Source organism: Cydia pomonella, chromosome 21 (assembly GCF_033807575.1).
Source record: "Cydia pomonella isolate Wapato2018A chromosome 21, ilCydPomo1, whole genome shotgun sequence".
Classification (NCBI taxonomy): domain Eukaryota; kingdom Metazoa; phylum Arthropoda; class Insecta; order Lepidoptera; family Tortricidae; genus Cydia; species Cydia pomonella.
The window spans coordinates 11,682,803-11,706,425 of NC_084723.1; the positions used below are offsets into that span (position 1 = coordinate 11,682,803).

Here is a 23,623-nt window from a genome sequence, read left to right on the forward strand (position 1 = left end):
ATGCAGTTAAAAATATGTAAAATGAATAATTGCTAGTGTTGGTTCAGACTCGAGTAATTTGAGTCCTCTGCTTTAAGACTCGACTCAGTTTTTCACTCTTATAATTAAGACGGAACTCGAGTCCTTTATTATTTATTTTATTTTATTCGAAAAACCAACAGCTTAAGTAAACTAAAACTAGGTTAACATAAATATGTATCAGAGAAGCCAATTACAGCCATTTTTCGACTTATTAGAGTCCCGAGACGTTTGTAGAGACTCGAGTCATTTTCGGACATTTGTAATTTTTTTACAAATAACTTCGATGTAAAACTTTATGTAAAATTCATGGATGTAAATCACATAAATCATACAATAACACCTCTATTTCCTTTACTGTAGTTTAGGCAAAACCTATAAAATTGTTGACTGAATCTTTATTCGGAGACTCGAGTTCTTTTGATTTGCGCTTAAAAAAGACTCAATAATAAATATATATTATAGGACATTATTACACAAATTGACTAAGTCCCACAGTAAGCTCAATAAGGCTTGTGTTGAGGGTACTTAGACATCGATATACATAATACATAAATATTTATAAATACTTAAATACATAGAAAACACCCATGAATCAGGAACAAATATCCATGCTCATCACACGAATAAATGCCCTTACCAGGATTTGAACCCGGGACCATCAGCTTCGTAGGCAGGGTCACTACCCACTAGGCCAAACCGGTCGTCTAAAATCTCGATAAAGGACTAGACTCGGGACTTAAAAGATTCAGAAGATTTTAAGCTCTGAGTCTCGTAAAAACGAGTCGAGTTTATCAATTTAGACTCAAAAGACTTGAGTTCCTACCGTAAATAACTGCTGTGTATTTTTTATTAAGTAAATAAATAAAAATAGTTCCGTACCTTAGGCCAGAGTCGACTACAAAGCTGAGGTTCAGGCTGACACGAGCCGCACCACGCGCAGCCCGCGGCCGTGCACGCCGCGCAGCTGTTGGCCGAGCGGCAGCGGTGAACGTCTGAAAATAGTACATTACGATACAAGTGCGAAAAATAGGAAATTCGAAACGAGTGGCGATAAATTAAAACACGACCGAAGGGAGTGCTTTAAATCGACACGAGTTGCGAATTACCTATTCGCACATGTATCGTACAACGTTTTACAGTACATATGGCCCTTTAAATGTTCGACACAGTAACGTAATATGCTACTTCTCGCACTAGTGCTATAAAGTAGCCCCATATGTACTGTAATAAACCTTTATGTAATAAACATTATAAATTCAAATGAATAAATTGGTCCATATGTTTTGTTACTTGACACGCAAAGAGAATTCAAAATAGGTGGATCGTCAAAGAAAACTGCGTAGCCACTACGGAAGGTAGAGGCAAGGAACAGAAACTCCTTAGGCAGAATTGTTGCAAAAGTGTCCAGCTGTCAACTATAAATTATAGTTCCAAATCTGTGCAGAGTAGCGCTAGAGTAGCTAAGAACCTAAGCGTTATTGACGGAGTCAAGTGCGCTGTCTATGATTAGATTTTTTTCTCAAGTATTCTAGGTATTGTAGCGCCACCTATTTATGGTTTTTTGTCGGACACTTTTTGGTATATGGAGATTTTGTTCCTTGCCTCTACCTTCCATAGTAGCCACAGTCAATTTACTGCCATCTCTCGACATATGATTAAAACTTTTAAACGCCATTTGACTTTGATCCTTACTCTTTCAATGATATGATTGATATGTGTTAAATATTAAAAAGTGGCGCCATCTATACTCTGTATCTTTAGGTTTTTAATTAAAGTAAACAATATCTACCCTCCAAAGTGGCGCCATCTCCATCGGCATCAGCTAAAGGTTGTGGCGCCATCGCTCAAAACGATGCCGCCATAATTTTGGCATTTGATATAACTAGATGGCGCCACTTTTAGTTTCATCATCATCATGTGTCGAAAGATTGCAGTAAATTTACTGTGGCTAAAATTCGTTTGACAATCCACCTCTATCTCTTTGTCTAGAACTCTTTGTAATAGTTTTCTTAGTAACGTAGGAAACTTTAGGCCTGTTTTTAGTTCATTTTTGTAAGACATCCTAAGCTTATAAGGAATTGCAAAAAGTTTAATTAAAAAAATGAGGATGCTGGTTCGATTTCAGCCTTGGGCACTGGAGGCCTTCATCATTATTTCCTTTCTATATGGCATTTATTTCGGTTTACAATTTATATAGTAATGTTTATATTTGAGATAACTCAAATAAAAATACTTTGATCAAAAACTAATTTGTTTATTAATATTATTTTACTTATAAAAACTCCTTTTTAAGTGCTTCTACTACTAGTGACACACATAGTGACAAATTTATAAATTATAATGATAATTCAAATAAATAAAACATTTCTTACCTCTCACAGGTTCGTTCATGCAAGCTTTCATCGTCCCGTCGAATGACTGGTTCCAGCCAGCCGTCTCCAACTGTCATAAAATTGTTTTATTATAAACATAACAGTTTTTTTATGGTAAATATTTAAATAACAAACAACATCGTGACCAACAGGACGAGCCTGCCTCGAAGTGTAAAAGTAGTATAGTTACACTCACCCGCACGCATATGCGTTCGAGTGAGTTCCACGCGCACGCACGGCACGCATGATACGCGTTCGCTAAGCACGCTAGCTCGTTCGTGTGGGGCAAACAGAGTAAGCCAGCCTCGAAGGGTAATACAGAGTGGTATAGTTCCACTTACCGGCACGCATGTGCGTTCGTGCGAGTTCCACGCGCATGCACGGCACGCATGGTGCGCGTTCGCTAAGCACGCTAACTCGCTCGTGTGGGAAGAACAAGGGGAGCCCGCCTCGAAGAGAAGCGCGTCTGAACGGAGGCGGCCGTCGAAACTGTGACAATAACAAGTTAGGTGTAAAAGTTAACTTCATGTTGGTACAGAGTAAAACCACAGGGCACACACGCCATAGTACATGTTGTAGTATTTATATAAAGCTTTGGAGGGCAGACAGACACAGACACAATTGAAAATATTTTAATTATTAATAAGTAAAGGCTCTCTTGATTGTTCAAAAACTGATCACAAAGTTGTATTTTATCCACAAGGGTGGCAAAGTAACTAAATGCAAATTTTGATAATTTTAAATGATAAATATTTAATAACATATATTTTGAATAGATTTGGGTTTTATTTTGTTTGATATTTTACATTTAGTATTTTCCTTGCTTTGGTGTGGTGACAATTTTTGTTTCATTCGGTGGCAAAATTTGTTTAACCCATAACCTTTAAAACCCACGTAAAGCTCAAAATCAAATTTTTCGAATCATTCGCTACGCTCGTGGTTCAAATTTGGAATCTTTCGCTTGCTCGGGTATCAATATTGGCACGAGAGTTTAAACAACAACTCTGCCCCCTTGCAAAACAAATATCTATTGTCATAAACGGAGCGGAGTGGGTAGGAGTCCCCGCTACGCTATAGGTACGGTCAAAGAGAATTTGAAATATAGGTGGATTGTCAAAGAAAACTTTGTATCCACAGTAAATTAATTGCCATCTTTCGACACATGATTAACACTTTTTAAACGCCATTTGACTTTGATTCTTATTTTTTCACTGATATGTGTTAAATATTAAAAAGTGGCGCCATCTATACTCTGTATCTTTAGGTATTTAAATAAAAGTAAACGAAGTCTACTCTCAAATGGCTCCTTAAGCCAGTTCAGGGTAAATGAAAACATTACATGATCAAATAATGTAGGTTAAAGTCAGGCCGTTCAGTTACAGATCCAGGCGGTTTTGTGTTTGTTTGCCTAACCAATAAATGTTATAACTACCCGAAAATTTACAAATTGTTTACTTTTATTTAAGTACCTAAAGATACAGAGTATAATAGATGATAGGCCAAAGGTATAGCGGCATCGTTTCGAGCGATGGCGCCATAGCTAGATTAGAAATAGTGTTTGGTTCGGTGTACAGTGTACAAAGTCCAGTGTACAGTATCCAGTGTACAGTGTCTAATGTAGTGTCCAGTGTACAGTGTGTAGTGTAGAGTGTCCAGTGTACAATGTCCAGTGTCTAGTGTAGTGTCCAGTGTACAGTGTCTAGTGTAGAGTGTCCAGTGTACAGTGTCTAGTGTAGAGTGTCCAGTGTACAGTGTCCAGTGTCTAGTGTAGAGTGTCCAGTGTAGTGTCTAGTGTACAGTGTCCAGTGTCTAGTGTACAGTGTCCAGTGTCTAGTGTAGAGTGTCCAGTGTAGAGTGTCTAGTGTAGAGTGTCCAGAGTAGTGTCCAGTGTAGAGTGTACGCACCCGCCGTAGAAGAGCGCGGTGGGGCGGCGCGCGGCGGACAGGGGCAGCAGCGCCGCCGCGTGCGCCGCGCGCGCCGCGCCCGGCGGCGTCGGCACCGTGCGCCACGTCGAGCACCTGCGGCAATACATTTGAACAAGTGGATGAACGTGCTATGTTACATTTTCCAGATTTTCATTTTATGCAATTAATATGGATTTGAAGCTATTATGAATCGCGTCATAGTTTCTAATTTCGTGACCTAAATATATAACCCGATTGATGAACGTGTTATGTACACAAAAAAGTTAAACTCTCCGTAGATGATCCTTTACATTGTCGACTAGTGCAATAAGGTAGCGCCATATGTACTGTAAAAATTATTTGTATTTGATAATGTACCTTAAATCATATACTCTTAGCGCCGGCCGAGTAGCACTGGGAGCCGGCAGGGTTACTGACGGCAGTATTGTCATTGTGTGTGTGACCTTTTGTTACCTCTACTTCTGTTGCTGTCCTCTTCCTGTATTGTGTTCCTTTATTGAGGTGTGCAATAAAGAGTGTTTGTATTTGATAATGTACCTTATATCATATATAAGAGCGCCGGCCGAGTAGCACTGGGAGCCGGCAGGGTTACTGACGGCAGCGTTGTCATTGTGTGTGTGACCTATTGTTACCTCTACTTCTGTTGCTGTCCTCGTCCTGTATTGTGTTCCTTTATTGAAGTGTGCAATAAAGAGTGTTTGTATTTGATAATGTACCTTATATCATATATAAGAGCGCCGGCCGAGTAGCACTGGGAGCCGGCAGGGTTACTGACGGCAGCATTGTCATTGTGTGTGTGACCTATTGTTACCTCTACTTCTGTTGCTGTCCTCTTCCTGTATTGTGTTCCTTTATTGAGGTGTGCAATAAAGAGTGTTTGTATTTGATAATGTACCTTATATCATATATAAGAGCGCCGGCCGAGTAGCACTGGGAGCCGGCAGGGTTACTGACGGCAGCGTTGTCATTGTGTGTGTGACCTTTTGTTACCTCTACTTCTGTTGCTGTCCTCTTCCTGTATTGTGTTCCTTTATTGAGGTGTGCAATAAAGAGTGTTTGTATTTGATAATGTACCTTATATCATATATAAGAGCGCCGGCCGAGTAGCACTGGGAGCCGGCAGGGTTACTGACGGCAGCATTGTCATTGTGTGTGTGACCTTTTGTTACCTCTACTTCTGTTGCTGTCCTCTTCCTGTATTGTGTTCCTTTATTGAGGTGTGCAATAAAGAGTGTTTGTATTTGATAATGTACCTTATATCATATATAAGAGCGCCGGCCGAGTAGCACTGGGAGCCGGCAGGGTTACTGACGGCAGCGTTGTCATTGTGTGTGTGACCTTTTGTTACCTCTACTTCTGTTGCTGTCCTCTTCCTGTATTGTGTTCCTTTATTGAGGTGTGCAATAAAGAGTGTTTGTATTTGATAATGTACCTTATATCATATATAAGAGCGCCGGCCGAGTAGCACTGGGAGCCGGCAGGGTTACTGACGGCAGCGTTGTCATTGTGTGTGTGACCTTTTGTTACCTCTACTTCTGTTGCTGTCCTCTTCCTGTATTGTGTTCCTTTATTGAGGTGTGCAATAAAGAGTGTTTGTATTTGATAATGTACCTTATATCATATATAAGAGCGCCGGCCGAGTAGCACTGGGAGCCGGCAGGGTTACTGACGGCAGCGTTGTCATTGTGTGTGTGACCTTTTGTTACCTCTACTTCTGTTGCTGTCCTCTTCCTGTATTGTGTTCCTTTATTGAGGTGTGCAATAAAGAGTGTTTGTATTTGATAATGTACCTTATATCATATATAAGAGCGCCGGCCGAGTAGCACTGGGAGCCGGCAGGGTTACTGACGGCGGCCGCTGCACTGTCGTTGTGTGCGTTGCCGCCAAAGACTAGCATAATACCTGCAAACAATGTTATATGGTGTTTTCTTAAGTTATGAAAACGGATTAAATCGCGTATAATGAATTTAAAATACATCCCGATGTTTACAACCCATTACAGTGTTTGTTTTATTCCGTTTCAATAAGTGTCGCGGTAAACGAAGACAATATTAAGTTAATAATAAATAAAAATACAGCTCATCTGATTTTCCTTACCTACAAACTTTTTTTTTTAAACAATGCCATAGAAGTTCACTACTTAGTATAAGGCCTGAATGGACGCTCGAGTTGTGCATGCAGCGGGGCGGGGCGTGCGGCGTGCAAGTTAAACAAATGCAGACGTATAGGAGCGGCCGCACTGCACGCTGCTCACATCGCTTGTGAGCCCGACGCCACGCTGCACGCCCCGCTGAATACCCCGCTTCGAGCGTCCACTCAGGCCTTACACTTCCACGTTTCTTAATAACTACTGGTTAGTAGCTACGTATAATAATGGTCTATATGAGTTAAAACCCCATGAAAGTATACTAAATTTATATCACAATAACTAGTGCAACATTCTCATAATGGGTTCTATTTAAAAAGGAAAGCAATAAAATCAAGGCTCGGAAACCGGTTAAATTTCCAACCCGTTATCGTAATCGTACTTGGCGCAAAATCTTTTAATTTCGGTTTCGTTCGTATAACCATTATTTTAAACCAGTTTTTAGGAGAACATTTCCATAAAATTCTTGTCAGATTAACGGGTTTAGAACAATAAAATCGGTTTCTTCATATATTGGTCTGTTTGCGCGGCTCACCACCAGGCCGGACGGCCGTTTCTTCGCTCGTCGAATAAACCGGTTTATTTAGGTTACAATAAAGTTCTTAAAACATTCACGATCTAATGAAAGTGCGGAGTAAAACCAAAATAAACCGGTATTTACCGCTATTTTTTTTACCGGTTCCGAGTTTTGAATAAAATCGTGAGGGGACATTTCAAACACTTTGCTCGCGCAGATACTTTTGTTATTAATTGAACAAGTAACCGATTATTAAAACAAGGGTTGCATAAAGATAAAATCATGCTCTAACCAATTTGAAAGTAGTAGAATGAAATCATGCTCTAACCAATTTGAAATATTTATATGCAGCGTTAACCCTTTTCCAGGCCGCACCAATCTAGAAGGTTTTCCCAAAATATACAAATATATTCCAATTAGTCCAACTTTGATGATTCATTTGAAGATTCCTTTGGCTTGGAAGCTCTGGTAGCATTTTTAAAAACCTGTGTTTGCGACAATTCCTGGAACGCAACCGGAGTGTTAAGACGTAAAGAAAGTAACTATGCATTTATGTTAAATATTGGACCAACCTGGCGATAAAATAATGGCGGAATGTAGATATCTAGGCGTGGGCGCGGAGGGCAGCGGACGCCATATTCTTCTCTTGTACTCATATTCATACAGAGCAGCTGACGGCGCCTGAACAAAAAAACAATATGGGGTTTCTAGAATGTTTTTTTACCCTTCCGTCTCCTTAGGGCCACTTGCACCAATCAAGCCGGGGTTAACCGGTTAAACGTCGAGTTACCATTACAATTTGACACTGGGTTAACGGTTTAACGGTTAAACTTTAACCGGTTAAACCTGGAGTTACCATTACCAGTACAATTTGACACTGTGTTAACGGTTTAACGGTTAAACTTTAACCGGTTAACCCCGGGTTAGTGATTGCTGCAAGTTGCCCTTAGGAAACTTAGGCCCAGTTGCAGCAACCACATTTAGCGGACTGATCAACGTCACCCAACTGTCGACTATGAAACTTCACATACCTACATAAAATTTAGCGAACGCTTTAACGGTGATAAACGGTTTGGTGCAACAGACCCTTAAAATATTACAATATAAATAAAGTTCCATCCATTCCATCCATTTGTATATGTGACTGTTTGTGTTCTAAATAAATTAAAAAAAAGAAAAAAGTTTATGGCCTCGGACGAGACTCGGAACTCACAGCTGTGAACGGCCCGCGTGTAATTAAGATCCATGTGTGAAACACACCTAAGTAAATATTAGTGTTAGGTGCAACAACGCTTTTATCATTATAAAAACGTGTGTGGCAAAATTGGCTATCTCTCTTTTTTTTTTCTCTGCTGTCATACAGCTAACATCATTTATCATTTTAATAAAACTTAGTAAAAGTTCAAATATTTTTAATTCAAAGCACTCATCCATGTCATTTTATACCCATGTATAGTCGCAATCAGATATATCGGAGTGCGTGTTCAGATATTTTTGAGCACGTAGGCCGCTCCGATATATCGGATGGCGACTGTGAACAGATACACGAGAACGACTAGAAAACCGTTACCACATTACACGGACACGAGGACCGACGACGGGTACCCAAAACCCGGAAACGATTGAAAGTAATACCTGCGCTGCCTCGCTCTGCGACACGAGGCCGCCGTGCACGAACACGCGGTCGGACAGCGGGTCTAAGACCGCCGAGTGCCCGAAGCCCCCGCGCGCCGCCCAGCCCACTGTTGGGCCGACACCCACACGCCTCCCATGTGGTACCCTTGCAACAATACCTGCGCCGCCTCGCTCTGCGACACGAGGCCGCCGTGCACGAACACGCGGTCGGACAGCGGGTCTAAGACCGCCGAGTGCCCGAAGCCCCCGCGCGCCGCCCAGCCCACTGTTGGGCCGACACCCACACGCCTCCCATGTGGTACCCCTGCAACAATACCTGCGCCGCCTCGCTCTGCGACACGAGGCCGCCGTGCACGAACACGCGGTCGGACAGCGGGTCTAAGACCGCCGAGTGCCCGAAGCCCCCGCGCGCCGCCCAGCCCACTGTTGGGCCGACACCCACACGCCTCCCATGTGGTACCCCTGCAACAATACCTGCGCCGCCTCGCTCTGCGACACGAGGCCGCCGTGCACGAACACGCGGTCGGACAGCGGGTCTAAGACCGCCGAGTGCCCGAAGCCCCCGCGCGCCGCCCAGCCCACTGTTGGGCCGACACCCACACGCCTCCCATGTGGTACCCCTGCAACAATACCTGCGCCGCCTCGCTCTGCGACACGAGGCCGCCGTGCACGAACACGCGGTCGGACAGCGGGTCTAAGACCGCCGAGTGCCCGAAGCCCCCGCGCGCCGCCCAGCCCACTGTTGGGCCGACACCCACACGCCTCCCATGTGGTACCCCTGCAACAATACCTGCGCCGCCTCGCTCTGCGACACGAGGCCGCCGTGCACGAACACGCGGTCGGACAGCGGGTCTAAGACCGCCGAGTGCCCGAAGCCCCCGCGCGCCGCCCAGCCCACTGTTGGGCCGACACCCACACGCCTCCCATGTGGTACCCCTGCAACAATACCTGCGCCGCCTCGCTCTGCGACACGAGGCCGCCGTGCACGAACACGCGGTCGGACAGCGGGTCTAAGACCGCCGAGTGCCCGAAGCCCCCGCGCGCCGCCCAGCCCACTGTTGGGCCGACACCCACACGCCTCCCATGTGGTACCCCTGCAACAATACCTGCGCCGCCTCGCTCTGCGACACGAGGCCGCCGTGCACGAACACGCGGTCGGACAGCGGGTCTAAGACCGCCGAGTGCCCGAAGTCCCCGCGCGCCGCCCAGCCCACTGTTGGGCCGACACCCACACGCCTCCCATGTGGTACCCCTGCAACAATACCTGCGCCGCCTCGCTCTGCGACACGAGGCCGCCGTGCACGAACACGCGGTCGGACAGCGGGTCTAACACCGCCGAGTGCCCGAAGCCCCCGCGCGCCGCCCAGCCCACTGTTGGGCCGACACCCACACGCCTCCCATGTGGTACCCCTGCAACAATACCTGCGCCGCCTCGCTCTGCGACACGAGGCCGCCGTGCACGAACACGCGGTCGGACAGCGGGTCTAAGACCGCCGAGTGCCCGAAGCCCCCGCGCGCCGCCCAGCCCACTGTTGGGCCGACACCCACACGCCTCCCATGTGGTACCCCTGCAACAATACCTGCGCCGCCTCGCTCTGCGACACGAGGCCGCCGTGCACGAACACGCGGTCGGACAGCGGGTCTAAGACCGCCGAGTGCCCGAAGCCCCCGCGCGCCGCCCAGCCCACTGTTGGGCCGACACCCACACGCCTCCCATGTGGTACCCCTGCAACAATACCTGCGCCGCCTCGCTCTGCGACACGAGGCCGCCGTGCACGAACACGCGGTCGGACAGCGGGTCTAAGACCGCCGAGTGCCCGAAGCCCCCGCGCGCCGCCCAGCCCACTGTTGGGGCCGACACCCACACGCCTTCTTCTATGTGGTACTCCTGAAATAAACGTCAAATTTGAGCCCAATTTATACTTGAGTTCAGTGACAAACGTTGGTAGAAAAATCTAAACGAAAATTAGTCACACCGGCGTCCCACTCAACATAACTAACTAACTAACTGCTTTGGCTCAGCGATCCAAAAAGAATCTTGGCCCACTCAACATAGTTACAATAAATTTAACCTCGTGAGATTCACCATACAAAACCTTACCTGGTTATATATTGGGATGAATTTAATGTGTTTCATAACGCGATAAAACGAAATAAATCCTACTTCAATGTTAATATAGGATATTAATAGGTCAATACATTTGAATATATATTGGTTTTCCTTTTTAGGGTTCCGTAGCCAAATGGCAAAAAACGGAATCCTTATGGATTCGTCATGTCTGTCCGTCCGTATGTCACAGCCACTTTTTTCCGAAACTATAAGAACTATACTGTTGAAACTTGGTAAGTAGATGTATTCTGTAAACCGCATTAAGATTTTCACACAAATAGAAATAAAAAAATTTGGGGGTTCCCCATACTCAGAACTGAAACTCAATTTTTTTTTTTCATCAAACCCATACGTGTGGGGTATCTATGGATAGGTCTTCAAAAATGATACTAAGGTTTCTAATATCATTTTTTTCTAAACTAAATAGTTTTCGCGAGAGACACTTCCAAAGTGGTAAAATGTGTCCCCCCTCCCCCTGTAACTTCTAAAATAACAGAATGATAAATCTAAAAAAAATATATGATGTACATTACCATGCAAACTTCCATCGAAAATTGGTTTAAACGAGATCTAGTAAGTATTTTTTTTAATACGTCATAAATGGTACGGAACCCTTCATGGGCGAGTCCGACTCGCACTTGGCCGCTTTTTATTATTATGGAACGTACCACATTACAATCTAACCAACCAACAGCCAACGTGCGTTGGACCGGCAATCCAAAGAAATGGTGTGGGTTCGAATCCCACTAGAATTAAGCACAGTTATTTTTTTCAATTTGAGTGACATCTGTATCTACATTGAATAATTAGTTCCTAAAATATACCGATGTTATAAAGATTTCCTTTATTTCAAAATATTGAAGTAGCATTTCAATGGCTTCTTCGAAAAAATAAAACTAAAATAAGCTATTGTCAATGGTTTATTTTTCCATGGATATTTTTTAAAATTTAATTCAAAAGCTTACTCTTAGGGCCATGTTTTGCGTTGCGTTGCGTGGCGTCGTTGCATGTCTCAAAAAATATACGTAAAACGACGCAGCGTCGACGCTGCGATGACGCCTGCGACGCAACGCACCAGTGTGGTCACACTTACCTGTACCAAGTGAAGATAGCCATAGTGCGGCGAGTGCCCGAAGAAAACGAGCATCACCGGCTTGTCATTGTATCGGACCACCACCGCCGTGTGACCCGACACGGCTAGGCCGCCTGCAACAATGTGAAAAATAATCGCAATGCAACTAGAAATTACAAGTTCAAAAGTCCCTTTGTTTCGACTCTGAATAGTGATATAATCAAGCTTTTCAATTTCGTACCTTACTTAGGCAACTCAGCACTAAACACGCGATTGTATAAAATACTATTTTTTATTGAAAATATATACATAGAGATTGGGGCTATTTTTGTTGAAATTCAGTTCTGATGGTGATGACCCATCATCAGCCAAGATTTGAAGAGTTTCCTCGATTCCTAATGGACCCCAGTCCATTAGGAATCGAGGAAACTCTTCAAATCTTATAAGCATACAAATAGGGAATTTCGTAATTTCATCAACAGATAATGCATTTACATAGAAAAAGTTTTCATGTGGAAATGCTGATGAAGACCAGAACGGAACACCTCAACGACACGTATTTCATGTTTAGCGAAATATATTTTTCGTGAAGTTTTACCAGCAAGTTAAGTTTCTAAGCAAAATGTTGCGTTCTGATGGTAGATTCCATGAGGAATTTAGGGAACATTTCTTATGAGCATACTTACAGCGATGTTTTTATTTTCACCTAATGACCAAGCATTTTCATTTAAACGGTGCTATTGTTTAAGAGGGTAGAATAACTTTGCGATCCTAGCGAAATAATGGTACCTTTTCTATGAAATTCCATTTCGGGAGAAAACGTTTTCCACTAACTAAATCTGATCAATCACTTTGATTTTGATGTCGATCGCTTCAGCATAATATATTCTAGGTTTATAGGTTTCGCTATATATAAAAAAATAGCAAATTTTGAAAAGCAAAACCTTTTATAGGTTCCTAGTTTTTCATTGTGTCAATAACATGCTAAAAATCATAGAGAATGGAAAACATTTAGAACTGGAAAAAACGTTTTTAACTGGAACTACTCATGAAGACCAGAATGGAACTCTTCGACGACAAGCATTTTACGTGTTGGGGCCAATTATTGTTTATTATTATGAGATGCATGCCATACCGGTTGTGCCATTTTCGACACTTTGTCAGTTGTGAATAAATAAATAAATAAATGTTATAGGACATTCTTACACAAATTGACTAAGTCCCACAGTAAGCTTAATAAGGCTTGTGTTGAGGGTACTTAGACAACGATATATATAATATATAAATATTTATAAATACTTAAATACATAGAAAACACCCACGACTCAGGAACAAATATCCATGCTCATCACACGAATAAATGCCCTTACCAGGATTTGAACCCGGGACCATCGGCTTCGGCCAAACCCACCCACTACCCACTAGGCCAAACTGGTCGTCAACCGCTATACATCGCGTCAATAAACCGCTATTTTCGCTTCCAATTTAAAATCAACCTTATCGACAAGCTGACGTCAAATTTCGCAATGCGATTTGACCATAGATGAAGAATTTCAAAAGGGCGTCCACTTGTTTTGTTTAATAAATTGAGGATTTAGAACTTACCACAATGTTTCATGGGTGCAGGCATGTTTCCACACATAGTGTGAGTGGCCTTCAGCCACTGTCGCATTTGCGCTGCTAAGTTTAGTCGCCATATTTCATTCCTGACAGCCGTCTTTTTGTAACTTCCTTTATTAAGACACTTCCATTCGTATTATAAGTTACATATATTCTAGCAAACCCAATTTGTCAGTAAATAAGAAGAGTAAAACTATATTTATCCCTTTTTTAGACAAAGACAGTCTAATTCTCTCTATCTATGTTTGAAATGAGACAGTCCTTGGCCAAACTATAATTTTAAAAAGAGCATTTTTTTCGTAAATGGCGCCCGTTTTCCCAATTCCTACATAAGTGTAGCCTTCGGATACTTTCCGGACAATGCGTCGTCAATTATCGCGATACAATCTGACTATTGATGAAGAAGTTCAAAAGGGCGACCACTTTTTTAATCTAATTTTTTTGTCTAACTCTAAACTTACCACAATGTTTCATGGGCGCAGGCCTGTTCCCACATATAGTAGGAGTAGCATTCACCCATTGAAGTATTGGCGCAGCTAAGTTTAGTCGCCAAACTTCATTGGTGACTTCCCCTGCTCGACCTTCTCGGCCAGCAAGTTCACCGCTGTAACAAAATTGGAAACAATAGGGTCATTATTTAGACCTAAGTTCTATTAATATTCAGAAGGGTTACAGATTTAGTCTACAGGATATCTTGATGTAGTTTTACAGTATCCCTTAGTCACAGCTTTAGAAAAAAAAATCATGACAAGTGCGAGTCGGACTCGCCCACCGAGGGTTCCATACTTTTTAGTATTTGTTGTAATAGCGATAACAGAAACTAATCATCTGTGAAAATTTCAACTGCCTAGTCACGGTTCATGAGACACAGCCTGGTGACAGATAGACAGACGGACGGACAGCGGAGTCTTAGTATACGGTCCCATTTTACCCTTTGGGTACGGAACCCTAAAAATAACTATATTGGAAAAGTGCATTCGGAAAAATTAAAAACTGCTTAGAAATAAATGAATAGTGGACAAATTCACTGTTTCGGGCGAGAGATTGTGGTAGCGTTTAAAGGCCTTTCTGCTAATACCAGGTAAAAGGTATGTAATCTTTCTGGTTTAACCCATTGGTTGACTAGTAGAGAATGCCTTAAGGCATTAAGTCCGCCATATGTACCTTCATTTTTGTGCAATAAAGATTAAATAAATAAATTTCAAGGTTAACGTTTGTCCTTAAGATATTTTGTCATCCCTTAGAATCCTTAGATGACAGAATTGTATCCTTTCTTAAGGTGCCCACTGAATACCAGTTCGCCGGACGACATTAGCCTGTCAGTTATTTGCGATTGCGAGCTTTTGCGAAGAATTGAAAGGCCGATATTATCCGACGAACTGGTAATCAGTGGGCCCCTTTAGCTTTTGCGAAGAATTGAAAGGCCGATATTATCCGGCGAACTGGTAATCAGTGGGCCCCTTTAGCTTTTGCGAAGAATTGAAAGGCCGATATTATCCGGCGAACTGGTAATCAGTGGGCCCCTTTAGCTTTTGCGAAGAATTGAAAGGCCGATATTATCCGGCGAACTGGTAATCAGTGGGCTCCTTTAGCTTTTGCGAAGAACTGAAAGGGCAATATTATCCGGCGAACTGGTAATCAGTGGGCTCCTTTAGCTTTTGCGAAGAACTGAAAGGGCAATATTATCCGGCGAACTGGTAATCAGTGGGCTCCTTTAGCGTTTGCGAAGAATTGAAAGGCCGATATTATCCGGCGAACTGGTAATCAGTGGGCTCCTTTAGTTTTTGCGAAGAACTGAAAGGCCAATATTATCCGGCGAACTGGTAATCAGTGGGCTCCTTTAGCTTTTGCGAAGAACTGAAAGGCCAATATTATCCGGCGAACTGGTAATCAGTGGGCTCCTTTAGTTTTTGCGAAGAACTGAAAGGCCGATATTATCCGGCGAACTAGTAATCAGTGGGCCCCTTTAGCTTTTGCGAATAACTCTATGCGACAACATTTCCATCCTCACCGCTTAGATGGTTGGCAGTCCTCAACTGTGCGTTTCTCCAGGAACTTTCTGCCTCGCACAGCTAAACTGTGGAATGAACTGTCGCCTGCAGTATTTCGGGACCGATACGACCTTCAAAACCTTCAAAAAAAGAGCGTACTCTCATCTTAATAGCCGGCAACGCACGTACAATCCCTCTGGTGTTGCAGGTGTCCATGGGCGGCGGTAATCGCGGATGTTATTCCAGATCTAGAGCAGAGCCCAACTGGGGAAGTACCTCCACCTTACAGAAAACCGCAGCCAAATAACACTAGACCCTACTCACAGTGTTGTGTTCCTGCCGGTGAGTAAGGTTGCCAGAGCTCGAGGGGGAGGGGGGTTCAGGGTCGGCAACGCGCATGTAACTCCCCTGGAGTTGCAGGCGTACATAGGCTACGGAAACCGCTTACCATCAGGCGGGCCGTATGCTTGTTTGCCTTGCCACCGACGTAGTATTAAAAAAAAAATTCAGTGGGCCCCTCTACACAACTCACCCCCTCTCCGCGTCGCCGGCCGCGACGACGCCGCCGTACACGACGAGCTCGGCGCCGCTCAGCGCGGCCGAGTGCGCGAGGCGCGGCGCCGGCGCGGCGCCCAGCGTCACCACCGGCTCCCATTTGTTCTCTGCGACTTTATACCTAACGACAAACACATTGGAATTAGTAAACAACTATTTTTACAGTACATATGGTGCTACTTTACCGCACTTGTGCGAAAATTACAGGGACCGTGCGCGTTGGAGGGTCTGCCATCTTGTGGCCTGAATCGGAACCATAAACATGCACATTTACACGTCACGTGTTTTCTTGTGCATAGTAGGTTCTGCCATCTTGTGGGCTACATCGGAACAAAAAACATCACATTTACGCCTCGCGCCAAAAATCTGACGGCTCCTGTGCTGCCTCCTACAGTTCATGCACGCTCCCTATAGTCTGTATCTTTAGGTATTTAAAAAAAGGTAAACAAAATCTACCCTCAAATGGCTCCTTAAGGCAGCTGAGGGTAGATGAAAACATTACATGATCAAATAATGTAGGTTTAAAGTCAGGCCGTTCAGTGACAGATCCAGGCGGTTTTGTATTTGGTTGGTTAACCAATAAATATTAAAACTACCCGAAAATATACAAATTGTTTGTTTACCTTTTTTTAAATACCTAAAGATAGATTACAGTACATATGGGGCTACTTTATAGCACTAGTGCGAGAAGTAGCATATTATGTTACTGTGTCGAACATTTAAAGGGCCATATGTACTGTAAAACGTTGTACGATACATGTGCGAATAGGTAATTCGCAACTCGTGTCGATTTAAAACACTCCCTTCGGTCGTGTTTTAATTTATCGCCACTCGTTTCGAATTTCCTATTTTTCGCACTTGTATCGTAATGTACTACTATAGCATATTACGTTACTGTGTCCAACATTTAAAGGGCCATATGTACTGTAAAACGTTGTACGATACATGTGCAAATAGGTAATTCGCAACTCGTGTCGATTTAAAACACTCCCTTCGTGTTTTAATTTATCGCCACTCGTTTCGAATTTCCTATTTTTCGCACTTGTATCGTAATATATACTATTATGTCAGTTTTAGGATACATCGTTATTTGTTTTTCTGTCTAGCCCTGATATTAGACACTCAGGGACTCATCTACAAAGGAAATCAATCTAAAATATTTAAATATCACAGTTACACTCACATGACTTTTTTCGTCGCTATTGGCGATGTTTCGAACCCATCAGGGCTTCCTCAAGCTTGAGTGTTAGGAAGTCAGCCTGTCCAAAACTCTCTCCCCCCACTCTCAATTTCCCCACCCCCGTCCCCAACACATGCCCGCAATCACCGGCACTTTTTAATTCACCCCCCCCACATGCCCCGCAACCGCCAGCGCTATTCAATCGAGCCCCTCCCTGGCTTTTTAAATAGTCTCAATATTATTCGTAGAACTTACCTTTAAAGGAAAAAACCCTCTCCCCAAAACTCAACATTCCCCCCCACGCTCTCTCACCAACACAAGTCCCGCAACCGCCGGTCCTATGTCATCCACCTCCTCCCTGGGTTTTTAGACTGTCTCATATAATATTACTCGTAGAACTTAGACTTACCTATAAAGAAAGTCAGCCTGTCCAAAACTCTCACCCCCCACCCTCAATATTTCTCCCCCCCTCTGCACCAGCACGTGCCCCGCCACGGCCGGCGCGGCTTCTTCGTCCACCCCTTCTCCTGGTTCTTTCCAAAGCCACCTGTGAAATTTATAATTAATACATAAGTTTTCAAAAAATCAGTACCGTAAAATAGGGTGAGATGGGATTGTGGGGGCAGAAGGGACACGAATGTTTCAGTTAATACTTTGATTTTCTGGCTCAAGTTGTTCTAAGAATAATTTTAATATATTTGAGGACATATTTCTTTGTCTTGTGGTAACATTGAGTAGGCAAATTACAACGTTAAAAAAAATGGTATCTCTCGAAGTGTAAGATGGGGCCAGGAGCAGACGACCTGATATTTATACCAGGATTTTTTTCCCAGTAGTTACCACTGGGAAACGGTGGGAAAAATTATCCCAATAGTTACCATTGATACCAACTTGGTGGCTACTAGTGGGAATAACCCGGTTATGTACTGTACAACCAAAACAAAGTCCTGCACAATGCGAATACCTTCATGCTCCTCGAGTCTCAGCCAGACGGCCGATTCAAACTTTAATATACGTCAAAAATTTCCTAAAGTTACGATATGGATTGGATGTCAGTGTCAAAAGTAACGTTTTTGTTTGAAGAAACATCCAAATCCATATCGTATCTTTAGCACATGTTTGACGTATCATAAAGTTCGAATCGGGTCGATAGACAATTTCTGAACTCTAACACCCAGAGGACTCAATATGAAAGTTAAATCATATATTTTGTATGAAGCCTCCGTAAGACTTGAGGTAACTTCTGCCGATCAATATGGCCCCCGAGTGACGAGGGGTTGAATTAGATTATAAATCTTATTTTACCTCCAGCCAGCAGTGGATACGTCTCGACTGCAGTCCTCCCCGGAACGTTGGGGGGTGCAAACGCATCCTTTAGGGGTGCAAGTCCCGCCACCGTACGCTTCGTTACAGTTATCTGTGAACATGGACGAAATGTCAGCTTATTTAGCAAATTAAGTATGGACGCAGGTTCAGAACCATCACGGTTACTTTTGACATTAGATCTCGGTTCAGAATAGAGACCGTGCACGTTGGAGGATCTGCCATCTTGTGGCCTGAATCGAAACCATATACATGTACATTTACACGCCACGTGTTTTCTTGTGCATAGTAGGTTCCGCCATCTTGTGGGCTACATAGGAACAATAAACATCACATTTACGCCTCGCGCCAAAAATCTGACGGCTCCTGTGCTGCCTCCTACAGTTCACGCTCCCTATAAGGATCAAAGTCAAATGGCGTTGTAAAAGTTTTAATTATGTGTCGAAAGACGGCAGTAAATTTACGACGCTACAGTTTTCTTTGACAATACACTTCTATTTCGAATTCTTCTTAATCTTCGGTGCTATACATTACCCCCAATGAAACTAATATTGATGACACTAATATGCTAATCAGTAACCATTTAAGGCCGTCAGCCATTACCCTACTTGTAATTACATTTACGTACTGTCGGTACATGTAAAATCAGAACATGCCAAAGAAGCATAGAAAGAAGCTACACGGGGCTAAAGTTAAAAGATAAAGTGAGACATTCGAAAATAAGACAACAAACGAAAGCTAGAGACGTTATTGAACAAATTCTATAACTAAAATGGCGATGGGCAGGGCACCTTCAAAGAAACATAGACGATAGATGGTCAAAAAAGGTTACAAACTGGCATCCCATGGGTTGCAAACGTAAACGGGGACCACCTAAGAAACGCTGGAGCGACGATCTTGCAAAGGTTGCAGGGAAAACGTGGTGCAGACTAGCTGCTGACCGCACGAGATGGAAAAACATGGAGGCTTTCACCGCTACAGGCGGTCCTTACATTAAAATTTACTAAATATAAAATTAAACAAATAAGTATTACATGACTAAAATAATTTTACTTAAATATATATAATGCATGTTTTCATTCAAATTACTAAAATGACTTAATAATCTAGTATTCGACATCTGTAATAGTAATGTAAGGAATGGAATAAAGCTCTTTTTTACTTTACTTTTTACTTTACTGTCGGTAAAGCAAATTGTATGTATCATATAAGAGCCATTCATTTCAACAACATAGCGAAACTAAACTATAATCAAGCAGATAAGTCTTTCCGAACGAAGGTTGAGGGAAGCGATGGCTGAGATACGCGTCATACTCGTGAATAGGTGCTGTTTCTGGAGACCGGTCTGTTTAAGAAAAAGCTACATGTTATAAGTATGTGATTTTACTTTTGAGTGGCATTAACGTGAGACACTTCTTTCGGTTTTTGTCTGTCTGATTTAATTTCTTGTCTTTTAATTATTTATATAAGAATTCAAGTCTTGGTGACCCTAAGACCTAAAGATGAAATATAAAATAAGAGATAAAATATAATAAAAAAAACGATCATTAAATTATCCTAGAGATAGCTCTAGGATATCTGACACTTAGAGACTTACATCTCTAAAGAATTTTAGTATTTGTTGTTTGTATTTTTTATCAGTTATTTTGTGTAATTCGACATTTAGAAACTATATAAATCTCTAATAAAGTATCTAATATTTCATTGATTCCATATTTGTAATTATATTTTGTAATTTTTATTGTTAGTAAATATTTGACCTGTAAAAGTGCCTTTGTGGCCTATTTTCTGAATAAATTTTTGATACTTTAAAATAAAAATAAACTTACTTGTCCGTGCAAGATTCCAATTTGCGACCTTTATGAATACTGGAGTTTGGAACAGCGATAGAACCAGGGTTTCAAAAGGTCGCAAGTACGTAATGTTGACCGAAGCGGTGAATTTTTCCATTACTCCTTTAATTTGAAAATTACATCGTGAAATCGTTAGGAAAACTTACCTGGACAAATCGGTTGATCGCATGCTACTCCAATCCATCCCGGATTGCACCGACATGTGCCTTCGTCGCATTCGCCATGGTCTACAAAAAAAAATTTAAGTGATTCAAATATTAAAAATAGTCAACTGCGCGTAACACGCATAATGGGAAAAATGCCATATAACAGGCCAATTTTTGGCATTTCGATATTTTTTGGCATTTTAAATTTTCATACTGTATTTGAAATGTGAAGTTACTCTTCGATGAAGGAAAACAGTGAAGAAACGGAACTGGCCTAAAATAAGGCCTGTGATTATATAACCCACACACTAAAATTACAGTTGGAACAGCCGATCTATTATACAATCTGACCAATCCAACTGTCAATTTAGTACAAAACTAGTCAGATTGGCCAATTTAACCGTCTTTTTAGATTCACTTCACATGGCGACCCTGGATCAATCTTCTCTGTATTATGTCAGATATTATTCGCTTTTTTGGCATTATGGACTGGGATTATAGATTTTTTGTGGTCCTAGGGCTCATGAAACCGAGACATCGGTAAAATGGGAAGATACATACTGGTCCTATAGTATCCAGAGCAAGCCACAAACGATTTGCTCACTTTTTCTTCAAGAGCAATGGTTTCAAAATATAGTATTGGTCCTAACGTCGTCGAAGAAGTGCAGTAAGGCGCTGCCAGAGCGCGCTACCACTGGATGCGTCCATCTGAATTCTAAGCCGGTCGTGGGTTCGAATCCCACGTACCAATGAACTTTGGCACTTTGAGTAGGAATTATACTCTAGAGGAAAATATCGGGAAGAATTCGGAATAACCGAAATAACTGTGTTTTTTGTTGAGATACTAAAATAACAGTTCGATTGGCTGATTTATTTACTACCCAATCTACTAAGTCCAACTGTTTCTTTAACTGCTAATTTGCAATCCAACCATCATTTTAGATCTTACCTCACATGGCGACCCTCTAACAGTCTGTTTTCTCTTGATAAGAAGGTCCGATGGCAGTCACTTTGTGGCTGTGAAAATTCTTGGAATGATGTGGCCAAAAGCGGACCGTTGGCTTAAGCAACCAGGTAAGAAGTAAGTTAAGAGGGTACATACTGCTACAATTTGTCCTATGGTCATCCGACGGACAGGAGTACGCCGCGTAGGTGACGTTGAATCCCTCCATCGCGAAGGCATCGTCAGAGAAGAAGTGCAGTAAAGCGCTGCCAGATCGCGCAATCACTTGCCGCGTCCAACCGGATTCACCAGGCTCCATGACGCCACTGGAATAAAAAAAAATGCCTAAGTATCTAATAACTAGTGTTAGCATTCACTTATTGACTAATTAAAGTAATTATCCTAAAACAAACAACATACATGTCGCCAAGATGAAGCCACCGGCAATCGTATCTATGAGATAATACTTTCAGAATGCTGTTGGGATTGCTTCTTGCTTGTTGCATTAAAGACGCTAATCGCTTAATGTGGTCATCTATAACGTGATACAGCAAAAAACCAGCGCTACCTAGCAGAAAATCATACAAACAGTGCCATCTATCGGAGAACGCCGAATTCACCTAAAAGTGGCGAGCAGCCTCACAGTAGAGATGGTCCCACCCGCAGCCGAAGGACTCCAGTCCAGAGTTGGTTAAGACTCTAGTCCTTTGAGTCCTCTGCTTTGAAACTCGACTCAGTTTTTAGACTCACATATTAAGTCTAAACTCGGGTTCTTTTCAACTTGTTAGAGACTCGAGTCTTTTGTAGGGACTTGAGTTCTTTTCAGAGAGCTCTCAATTTTTTTGTTTGTAAAATTTCGGAATGCTTTTGTGTTTAAATAATATTTGTGGATTAGGCACATAAATTGTACAATAACGTATAATTTCTTTACTTTTATTTAAGTTAAACCTATGAAATTGTTGACGGAGTCTTTATTCGGAGACTCGAGTCCTTTTGAGTTCTCATAGCCTCCTATGACCCTGAGTACAATTTTTTGTACTTATTCCAAAACCTATTTTGAACTTTTACTGTGTAACTAAGGATTCTAAATTCAAAAACAAAACAATTGCTTCTGGGTCTCAGGAGTGATGAATTGACTCGCCTCGGGACTTAATATACTTTGAAGTTTTTTAAGCGCCGAGTTTCGTAAAAACGTGTCGAATTCTGTAAATTTATACTCAAAAGACTCGAGTTCCTACCAACACTACTCCAGCGGCGACGGACCCAGGCGAGGGGGCGCCACTAGCCACGTTTTAATATGATCGTTGATAGCGTGATTCAGCAAAGATCAGCGCCACCTAGCTGACAACCATCAAAACTTACAGCGCCATCTATCGGACTCACCTAAAAATGGCCAGCAGTCTTACAGCGCGAACGCTGTCTCCGTCATACACATAGAGATGATCCCACCCGCACTCCGTGGCGAAGGACTCCAGTCGGATACGAACCGCCGGCGGCGACGGGCCCAGGCGAGGTGGCGCCACTAGCCACGTGCATTGTGTGCTCACGCTATAATTTCCGGGGCCGTCGGTTATGAAGCCGAAGGTGTCTGTGAGACTGGAAAAGAAATTTAAAAAGTAATTAATTGGGACAGGGTTGGGCACATCTGTATGTAACCTATCCAATGAATAGACCGCGGGCCAGGAGCATATATCGTGAATCATCGCCTCCCGGCTGATACTTCGTCAGATGATAGTTTAGATGCTAGCATGAATTAAAAATATAGTCAGCCGGTTGTGCCACGGTGGAAAAAATGACAGTTAATGACAAGAACATGTCAAAGAAAAATATTTTACAGTCATCGCCTCCCGATTGATAATTTGCTATTTTAAATAAAAAAACCGTCAGCCGGTTGTATCGCGGTGGAAAGACCGTCAACTGGTCACATGAACATGTAATTCCTCAACCCACCAACAGCTGGCGTCCACGGGGGTTGTTATGGAAGTCTGTTCCAGGCTCGTGGTTTAGAAGTGGGCTAAGCTGTGGTGCCACAAGACAGACATGGGAAACTAATGGATGGCGGGACAGCCTAAAACCTTCACCAACAACTGATACAGCCTTTGTTTCACCATGCTGACAATTAGCACTTAACAATTCACGGTGCAGGTAGTTGAAACAGTAATGTACGGTGAATGGCACCGTAGATTGCTGGTCCAATAAGTAAACATTGAGGTA

General features: G+C 42.8%; 1 protein-coding gene across 1 annotated transcript in view; it reads right to left on the reverse strand.

Annotated features, from left to right (window-relative positions):
* LOC133529522 (attractin-like protein 1) overlaps positions 1–23,623 on the reverse strand; it is a 44,231-nt gene that overhangs the window by 14,755 nt on the left and 5,853 nt on the right. Inside the window, exons 2-16 of the mRNA XM_061867254.1 lie at positions 22,793–23,005; positions 21,569–21,735; positions 20,467–20,547; positions 18,450–18,561; positions 17,554–17,691; positions 15,942–16,085; positions 13,880–14,022; positions 11,820–11,932; positions 10,355–10,504; positions 7,554–7,662; positions 6,109–6,220; positions 4,298–4,411; positions 2,735–2,882; positions 2,394–2,463; positions 901–1,013 (exon numbers count right to left, since the gene is read on the reverse strand). Coding sequence (XP_061723238.1) covers positions 901–1,013; positions 2,394–2,463; positions 2,735–2,882; positions 4,298–4,411; positions 6,109–6,220; positions 7,554–7,662; positions 10,355–10,504; positions 11,820–11,932; positions 13,880–14,022; positions 15,942–16,085; positions 17,554–17,691; positions 18,450–18,561; positions 20,467–20,547; positions 21,569–21,735; positions 22,793–23,005 — 1,927 coding nt within the window. The remainder of the gene's footprint in view (positions 1–900; positions 1,014–2,393; positions 2,464–2,734; positions 2,883–4,297; positions 4,412–6,108; positions 6,221–7,553; positions 7,663–10,354; positions 10,505–11,819; positions 11,933–13,879; positions 14,023–15,941; positions 16,086–17,553; positions 17,692–18,449; positions 18,562–20,466; positions 20,548–21,568; positions 21,736–22,792; positions 23,006–23,623) is intronic.